At 51.6% G+C, this 9,668-nt stretch overlaps 1 protein-coding gene across 1 annotated transcript in view; it reads left to right on the plus strand.

Annotated features, from left to right (window-relative positions):
- Positions 1-1,572, plus strand: part of LOC109880593 (dentin sialophosphoprotein-like) — a 42,355-nt gene extending 40,783 nt beyond the window's left edge. Inside the window, exon 5 of the mRNA XM_031799983.1 lies at positions 1,350-1,572. Within this exon, the coding sequence (XP_031655843.1) occupies positions 1,350-1,572 (223 nt within the window). The remainder of the gene's footprint in view (positions 1-1,349) is intronic.
- Positions 1,573-9,668: the final 8,096 nt, after the last annotated feature.

Here is a 9,668-nt window from a genome sequence, read left to right on the forward strand (position 1 = left end):
GACACAGACAGGGTCAAAGCCAGAGACAGAGACAGAGTCAAAGCCAGAGACAAAGCCAGAGACAAAGCCGGAGACAATGCCGGAGACACAGACGGAGTCAAAGCCAGAGACACAAACAGAGTCAAAGCCAGAGACACAGACACAGACAGAGTCAAAGCCAGAGACACAGACAAAGCCAGAGACACAGACAGAGACAGAGTCAAAGCCAGAGACACAGACAGAGACAGAGTCAAAGCCAGAGACAGAGACAGAGTCAAAGCCAGAGACAAAGCCGGAGACAAAGCCGGAGACAATGCCGGAGACACAGACGGAGTCAAAGCCAGAGACACAAACAGAGTCAAAGCCAGAGACACAGACACAGACAGAGTCAAAGCCAGAGACACAGACAAAGCCAGAGACACAGACAGAGACAGAGTCAAAGCCAGAGACACAGACAGAGATAAAGACAGAGTCAAAGCCAGAGACACAACCAAAGATACAGACAGAGTCAAAGCCAGAGACACAGACAGAGACAAAGCCAGAGACACAGACAGAGACACAGACGGAGTCAAAGCCAGAGTCACAGACAGAGACACAGACAGAGACACAGACGGAGTCAAAGCCAGAGACAAAGCCAGAGACAAAGCCAGAAACACAGACAGAGACCAAGACAGAGTCAAAGCCAGAGTCAAACCCAGAGACACAGACACAGACAGAGTCAAAGCTAGAGGCACAGACAGAGCTTCAGACAGAGTCAAAGCCAGAGTCACAGACAGAGACAAAGACAGAGACACAGACACAGACAGAGACAGAGTCACTGACAGAGACACAGACAGAGACAGATTCAAAGCCAGAGACACATACACAGACAGAGTCAAAGCCAGAGTCACAGACAGAGACAAAGACAGAGACACAGACAGAGACAGAGTCACTGACAGAGACACAGACAGAGTCAAAGCCAGAGACACAGACAAAGACAAAGCCAGAGACACAACCAGAGACACAGACAGAGTCAAAGCCAGAGTCACAGACACAGACACAGTCAAAGCCAGAGATAGAGACACAGACAGAGACACAGACAAAGACACAGACAGAGTCACAGACAGAGTCACAGTCAGAGCTTCAGACAGAGTCAAAGCCAGAGACACAGACAGAGACACAACCAGAGACACAGAAAGGGACACAGTCAAAACCAGAGTCACAGACACAGACACATTCAAAGCCAGAGATAGAGACACAGTCAGACATCCATTCAGGGACAAACGGAGAACCACAGGGCAAGAGTTCAGGTTACCGAGAACAGCTGAGCCCCAAGGGACAGACCAGCTCCAGCCCCTCATCCAAAGGCTGCGGGGATCACCTTACTACAGGCCTGGCCCTTACCCAGGCCCAACCCAGCTACAGCCCCCCAGCCACCGTCCAGGCTGGTTCACCTGCCCCCAGTCTGGCCCCAACCCAGACCCAACCCAGCTCCAGCCCCTCAGCCACAGTCCAGGCTGGTTCACCTGCCCCCAGTCTAGCCCCAACCCTACCCAAGGAGCCTCAGCAATCTGCAGACCACCCCCAGACAGGTCGTTCCTTCTCTCTGACTAACGGTGTTCAAACCCCAGACCGGAACCACAATGCAACAGGAAGTGTTAATGATAATGACAGGAATACATCTGTCCAGACCACAGTTATTGATCTGCGTCGTAATGTCAGCTCAACCTCTGCCCGTGTTTCTGATCAGAGATCAGATAGAACAAGACAGGAAGAACATGTATTCTCTGTAAATTGTGGAGAAAACACACACACACTGAACCAGACTAACACACACACACTGAACCAGACTAACACACACACACTGGACCAGAGAGAAACAGACGCTCAGATTCAGAACCGAGCCTGTATAGGAGAGGAAGCGAGGGAGGAGGAGGGGGAGAGGAAGAAGAGCGCCCTTGAAGAGCCTTCAGTAGTGGCCACTGCTGCCGCTGGCAACCCGTTGCCCATGACAACACCCACGATGCCAGAAATGATCGAATGTGAGGGAGAGGGGAAAAACAGGCAGCTCGATTGGCTGGAGAGAGACACGGCAGTAACAGCAGAAACAGAGTCGGTGGCACTAGGAGACAGAGGAAGAGGTTTAGAGGGGATAGAGGAGAGTCTGTTGAAGTGCTCTGCAGGAGAAACAGCTCCTCTCCACCCGGCGTGCAGACACACCCACGTCTCTTCAATCGACACGGGGATAAAAGGCTCACCTGCACTCCCTGTTGAGGATACAAAAACAGAGACGAGGGTTGTATCAGCGTCTGACCAGCACTGCAGCAATAACGCTGTGCCTCGCAGCTCACAGGAGAGTGAAGAGACGGGAGGGAGGACGCCCGTCAGCGGCACCCCAGGGACCAGCACACTCTCTCCAGCCACGGAGAGAGAGAAGAAGGGGGAGAAAGAGAAAGAGTCTGGACACCGGACAGAAGTCCACAACGTATCTGATACCTCTCCTTTTCCCCTCTGGGAAATCACGGGACGTCACTGCCAGGAAGACAACAACACTGCTACTGCCACCGGATTGGAGAGAGGGGGAAAGGAGGGAGAGGAGGGAAAAAGAGGAGGAGGAGGAGGAAAGGAAGGCGGAGAACAGAGAGGAGGGAGAGGAGGAGAAGCTGCTGCCAGAGAGCAGGTTTCATTGAGCCATCTGACAGCGACGGGCCCCACAGCTAGCAGGGTGTCATCAGCTGAGAGTGAGACGTGTCAGCCCCCTGACTCTACCACCACTCCTGTTCCTGTCGACTCATTACCATCGTCGCAGTGCTGCTTGGGGGCTGAGCTCATCGCAGCCTCCTCGACCACCTTCACATCTGCCAGCAGCAGCATCATCATCTCTGCTGATCAGGTCTGTCTCTCTCTCTTTCCACCAGTACAGCAACAGGGCAACAGAGATTCAGCTTTCTCATCTCTTCACTCTCAGCTCAGCACCTCTGGTAAACAAGAACAAGGCAGTCTCTCTGTCTCTCAGCCCTTCCGGCAGACAGAAAACAGAGATTTAGCTCTCCTTTCATCTCTCCTCCCTCCCTTTCACTCTGCTGAGCACGAGGAGACCCGGGACAGCAACAACACAAAGAGGGGCACAGAGACCAAGGAGTCAGGAGACGACGAACTTTGTCTCGAACACGGTCTGAAGTCAGAAGAGAACAGAGGTACAGAGTCGTCTCATTTCAAACACAGCCTGAGTCCAGAACTAGAGGAGAAAGGAGGAAGGGTGCCCACAGGACTAGGTCTTAAAGACCACTCTGAGACACAGTCACAGGGCTCCAGAAGAAACACAAAGGGAGGCACAGAGACTGAGGACAGGGTTTGTCTCAAACAGAGCCGGGAGAGAAAGGAGGATCCAGTCCCAGGAGAAATAAGAGAAGCCTTCCTCTCAGACACCGGGAGAGAGACAGGGAAGGATCCTCCATCTGCCTTCTCTTTTATCTCTCCTCAGCCTCCGCTGGTTTTTCAGACACAGCAGAGCTCGGCTACAGTTGTGAGCTACGATCAACCGGTCCGTATCGACCACACCAGCACCGAGAGTGAAGCTACACTCCTCAGGTCAGGACAGCCTCAGTCTCAAGGCTTTGGCAGTGGTGTAGTGGAAGCCCCCACCATGGCTGGAGTTGAGGTGTTCCAGCTGGCTCGGATTGGCAATGTAAGGGACAACAGGAAACTATTTTTCAAAGATACGGTGAAAGCTGATGATAGCTCTTCTATAGGCCTCAACGATGTCTTTGTCTCCCAACCAGCTACTGGACTGGACTGTGCCTCCCTGCCTCCACTGAAGATACACGAGAACCTTCACCACCCAGTGACTGAATCCAGTTTCACCTCCCATGACTTCCTCAGCTCCAAGAAGCCAGAGATCCCACCACCACCAGCCGTAAGCCCACCACAAGCAGCTCTAGCTGGAGATGCTCTTCCAACACTGAACACACTTGACTTCCAGGAGGAGCCTCAGCGGAAGTCCCAACCAGGAAGAGATGTCAAAGACTCTGGGAAGGTGTCAGAGTCTGGGAAGGGGTCAGAGTCTGGGAAGGGTTCAGAGTCTGGGAAGGTGTCAGAGTCTGGGAAGGGGTCAGACTCTGGGAAGGGGTCAGAGTCTGGGAAGGGGTCAGAGGAAGGAGAGAAGGAGGGAGAGAATAAGTATGGACAAGATAGACGAAAAGTAGAATCGTGCCTGTTAGCTAGGACAGGGCTTCCAGAGATCGCACGTGGAGATTCTGGAGCATTAGTAGTCGAAGACAATAGTAAAAGACGTCAGGACTCCGCTCCTATATCTACTCTTAATGCAGCTGACCCAGACCCAGACCCAGTCCCAGTGCCAGACTCAGAACAGGTGGATTTCAAACTTCCTCCTTCTTCTTCTCCATCCCTCACACCATCCCCTGCTCAGAAGCATCTCACCACCACATCCAGTGAATCTGTTTTCCAGTTTTTTTTTGAAGATGCCTTCACCTCTGCTGGGCCTGTGTGCAGTACCCAGTGTCTGTGTGCAGTTCCCAGTGTAGGTTCCCTCTCTATCCAGCCAGACGGTGGATCGAGATCAAACCTCTCTGGAGATGTGAACTTGAACAACACCACGGCTGTAGTAGTCACTACGATGCTGCAGACAAAACCGGATGAGGACCAGCCCGCCATTCAGGCTGATCAGCCCACAAGCCAATTAGACCAATCAGACCAATCAATTCACCATGACCTTCCTGTCACAGATCATATGGAGACCAGTGAGAGGCCGCCACAGACTCCACAATGTTCTAGAGGCCCTTCCTCTGTGCCTTACGCTATGGCTGGGGACAGACTTGAGGATGGAGCCGGGGCCGAAGTTGTGCTGGAGACTGGGCTTCGTATTCCAGAGATGAATGTCCCTAACCAATCCCCTTCAGATCCTATGAAGGGTAGAGAGGGGCCTCAGAGTACAGACTTCCCTTCTTTGGATTTGGCTAAGGCTGAAGATGAGGCAACGACCGTGACTGGAGCTGAGGCTGAATTTGAGGCAACGACCGTGGCTGGAGCTGAGGTAACGACCGTGGCTGGAGCTGAGGTAACGATCGTGGCTGGAGCTGAGGTAACGACCGTGGCTGGAGCTGAGGCTGAATTTGAGGCAACGACCGTGGCTGGAGCTGGGGTTGAAGATGAGGCAACGACCGTGGCTGGAGCTGGGGTTGAAGATGAGGCAACGACCGTGGCTGGAGCTGAGGTTGAAGTTAAGACAGTGACTGAGGCCAGTATTCCAAAGGTAACAGTCTTAGACCTGTGCTCTCCTATACTGAGGGATCAATCTGATAGCATTGGGCCAATAGTGATACTGAAGCACCCAGGTCCCATGCTGAGTCACTATGACATCATCGAACTTCCTGATCATGTGACAGGGGAAATGACACCACTCCCTGATCATGTGATACAGGAAGTGACACAGGCAGCATCGGCAATACTGGATTCAGAGTATAGAGATTATCTGAGACACAGGGAGGAAGAGGAAGTGCATGAGACTGGCAGCAGTGTTGACAAAGGATCACTGGCTGAAAAGGTTAAAGAGGAGGTTAGTGAGAAGCTTCCGGAAAAAATCCCCATCTCCAAATCACCCTCTCAGCCTCAGACCACAACAGTATCAACAGCTGGATCTGATAACACCATTCCTGAGCCCAAGGTAGAAGAGCCTCTTAGGGTTAATCTATTCAGTGGCGCCGCATCCATTAATGATGAGGTCATCGGTGTGGGTTTGTCCATTAAAGATGACATCATAAATGTCAGCCCACCACTCAGTGCTGAGCAGCCAATAAGCAGCCAGCCTCTCAATGTAAACACAGAGGACAAACATGGGGACAAAATGAAACAAAAGAGAACAGAGGAAAGGAAGGAAGAAAGGAGACAAAATGATGAGAAGGAAACAGAGGAGAAGGAAACAGAGGGGAAGGAAACAGAGAGGAAGGAAACAGAGTGGAAGGAAACAGAGGGGAAGGAAACAGAGGGGAAGGAAACAGAGGGGAAGGAAACAGAGTGGAAGGAAACAGAGGGGAAGGAAACAGAGAGGAAGGAAACAGAGGGGAAGGAAACAGAGGGGAAGGAAACAGAGGGGAAGGAAACAGAGAGGAAGGAAACAGAGAAGAAGGAAACAGAGGAGAAGGAAACAGAGGGGAAGGAAACAGAGAGGAAGGAAACAGAGGGAAAGGAAACAGAGGGGAAGGAAACAGAGGGGAAGGGAACAGAGGGGAAGGAAACAGAGGGGAAGGAAACAGAGGGGAAGGAAACAGAGGGGAAGGAAACAGAGAAGAAGGAAACAGAGAAGAAGGAAACAGAGGGGAAGGAAACAGAGAGGAAGGAAACAGAGAGGAAGGAAACAGAGAGGAAGGAAACAGAGGGGAAGGAAACAGAGAGGAAGGAAACAGAGAAGAAGGAAACAGAGGGGAAGGAAACAGAGAGGAAGGAAACAGAGAGGAAGGAAACAGAGAGGAAGGAAACAGAGGAGAAGGAAACAGAGGAGAAGGAAACAGAGGGGAAGGAAACAGAGGAGAAGGAAACAGAGGGGAAGGAAACAGAGGGGAAGGAACAGAGAGGAAGGAAACAGAGGGGAAGGAAACAGAGAAGAAGGAAGCAGAGAGGAAGGAAACAGAGGGGAAGGAAACAGAGAGGAAGGAAACAGAGGAAGAACATAAAAAGGAGGATGAGAATCTCTCTCAAGAGGAAAAACAAACAGTGGATAAACAACAGGAAATAGAGGAGGACAAGCAGAAAGGAAAATGGAATCAGACAAGTACACAACAGAAGAGTAATGGGACTGATAAGAAAGCAGGAGAGCCAATCAGAGAGACCGGATATCAGCATTTGGAACAGGAGCAGACACAAACACTGACAGAATCACAAATAGTAGCTCTCCATGAGGAGAGAGATGAGAGGAGTGAAATAACAGACATCGGAGCCAATAGGCCTTCTCATAACCGTTTCTTCTTAGATTGGCGTGGTGGTGATGTGCAGGGAGACAACATGGGGAGTGCACAAACAGTTAACGCTGTGGAGCAAACAGGAAGAAAGAGTGTCAGAACAGGTAAAGGAGAGGACAAGACCTCATCTGACCCCAGCCTGGCTCCTTTTGGCTCTTCTAAGGATGAGCTTTGTTCCAGTGGAGACTGTAGCTATTTATCCTCTCCCTCTGCGTTAGAACAAAGTCTCTACCCCACGCTGCCGGTGCCAGCAACAGTGAAGACACAGGAGCCCTGCGAAGAGACTAGAGACCCCTTTGTACCCAATTCGACTGAAAATGCAGCCCTTAACCAATCAGATTCAGTGATTCGTCTGAACTGTTTTGCTCGGCAACAGGAACAAGGACAGCAGCAGGAAAGGCCAGGATCCAGTACTGCCTCAGAGGACTTATCATGTGGTCGTTTAGTTAGACGTGATGGAGGAGGAGAATCAGACAACAACAAACGCACCGAGTCCCTCACAGCTTCAACACTGTTGCCGGGGGTAACACAGGGAGCGGAGAAGACCCTGGGCGGTCAGGAAGAGAACGGCAAGTCAGGTGACTGCAACTATGATGTCATCGATGGAGAGAGAGGTCCAGACACAGGGGAGGGAGTGGGGAAAATGACTTCTCCTGTAAGGGACTATGGAGTCAGAATCCCTTTTCATAGCTTCGACCTTAGTCGTGAAGGAGTCAATATGCCTTCTCATAGTCACAATCGATTATTTTTAGACTGGGGGAGTGGGGATAAGGAGAGAGACAGCAACACAGGGACTGTGGTTGGTAGTGAAGAGACGACAGGTGAAATCCAAAACACTGGGCCCGGAGAAGTCGATGTCCTGTCGGATTCAAACCGCTCAGAGCTCAAGTCAAAAGGTCTGTCGGCGACGGATGAGGAGAATGTTGAGGCTAAGAGTCAGAGAACTGGTGTTATAACACCGACTCGTCAAGAGCAACGCAGCGAAACAGAGAACACTGCAGCCCCCATCGGAACGGATTCACACCAAGATGAAACCACACCGCTGGAATCTCCTGCCTCATCATCGTCGTCTTCTTCACAGGGAAGAGTCAGCACCGAGGGGCATGGGGTTCACAAGGAGGAGGTCATACCACATAATCCAGACATGGGGGCCAAACCTAACCCCGCCTCAGACCACCAGACCAAAGTGACTGTCCCTGTCAAACTGACCCCAGACCAGGTCACGGACACTCCTGTCGTAGTGGCTGACACTCACCCTGTTCAGGTCAAAGCCTCTGTACAGGATGCAGAATACAAGGCAGTTGAACCATGTTCAGCTTATGACGCGGTAAAAACCAGAAACGTTCGTGATACTCGAGAAAGTCCTGGTCTCACTGTCGATTCTGATCCTCGTGTGGTCCAGAAGGCCTCCAGCACAACAATATCAACAACAACCACACAAAGCCCCACAGTAGTACAACTGGCTGACTCAGAGAGAGAGGCCGCGGAGGAGGATATTGAGGCCTTGAACAGGAAGAAAGAGAAGAGGATGAAAGCGTTAGGAAAAAGGATGGAAGAGAGGAAACAAAAGCAGAAGAAAAAGGAGGAGGAAAATCAGAGGCTCTTAGCAGATGCAGTTCCACAGGATGCCACAGAACAGACTGGTCCAGCCACAGAACAGACTGGTCCAGCCACAGAACAGACTGGTCCAGCCACAGAACAGACTGGTCCTGCCACAGAACAGACTGGTCCTGCCACAGAACAGACTGGTCCTGCCACAGAACAGACTGGTCCAGCCACAGAACAGACTGGTCCAGCCACAGAACAGACTGGTTCTGCCACAGAACAGACTGGTCCAGCCACAGAACAGACTGGTCCTGCCACAGAACAGACTGGTCCAGCCACAGAACAGACTGGTCCTGCCACAGAACAGACTGGTCCTGCCACAGAACAGACTGGTCCTGCCACAGAACAGACTGGTCCAGCCACAGAACAGACTGGTCCTACCACAGAACAGACTGGTCCTGCCACAGAACAGACTGAAATATCAGTTACTGGTCCTACCACAGAACAGACAGAGATGTCAGTCTGGCAGAACCAGGCAGAACCAGAACAGGCAGAACCAGAGGTAGACTGGTTGGCTGCTCTCAGATCTCATGCAGCCTCCCTCTCACAGTCCCACCAACAGAACACAGCGGAGTCCTCTGAGAAAACTACAGAACGCAGGTATTGCACTCCTCACTGTACACAGACTGTGTGTGTATGTGTGTGTGTGTGTGTGTGTGTGTGTGTGTGTGTGTGTGTGTGTGTGTGTGTGTGTGTGTGTGTGTGTGTGTGTGTGTGCGTGTGTGTGTGAGTGTTTGTGTTTATTGCATTGTTTTCTGTTGTTACAACACGCCGTCATGGAGACATCGCGCCGTCAGGGAGATAACGTTGTTAGAGGGAGATACCACACTGCAAGGAGATACCACGCTGTCAGGGAGATACCACACTGCAAGGAGATACCACGCTGTCAGGGAGATACCACACTGCAAGGAGATACCACGCTGTCAGGAGATACCACGCTGTCAGGAGATACCACGCTGTCAGGAGATACCACGCTGTCAGGGAGATACCACACTGCAAGTAGATACCACGCTGTCAGGGAGATACCACACTGTCAGGGAGATACCACACTGCAAGAGATACCACGTCGTCAGGGAGATGCCATGCTGTCAGGGAGAAACCGCGTCGTCAGGGAGATATAGTTCCAGCTCA

The sequence above is a fragment of the Oncorhynchus kisutch genome, linkage group LG20 (assembly GCF_002021735.2).
Source record: "Oncorhynchus kisutch isolate 150728-3 linkage group LG20, Okis_V2, whole genome shotgun sequence".
NCBI classification, from domain to species: Eukaryota; Metazoa; Chordata; class Actinopteri; order Salmoniformes; family Salmonidae; genus Oncorhynchus; species Oncorhynchus kisutch.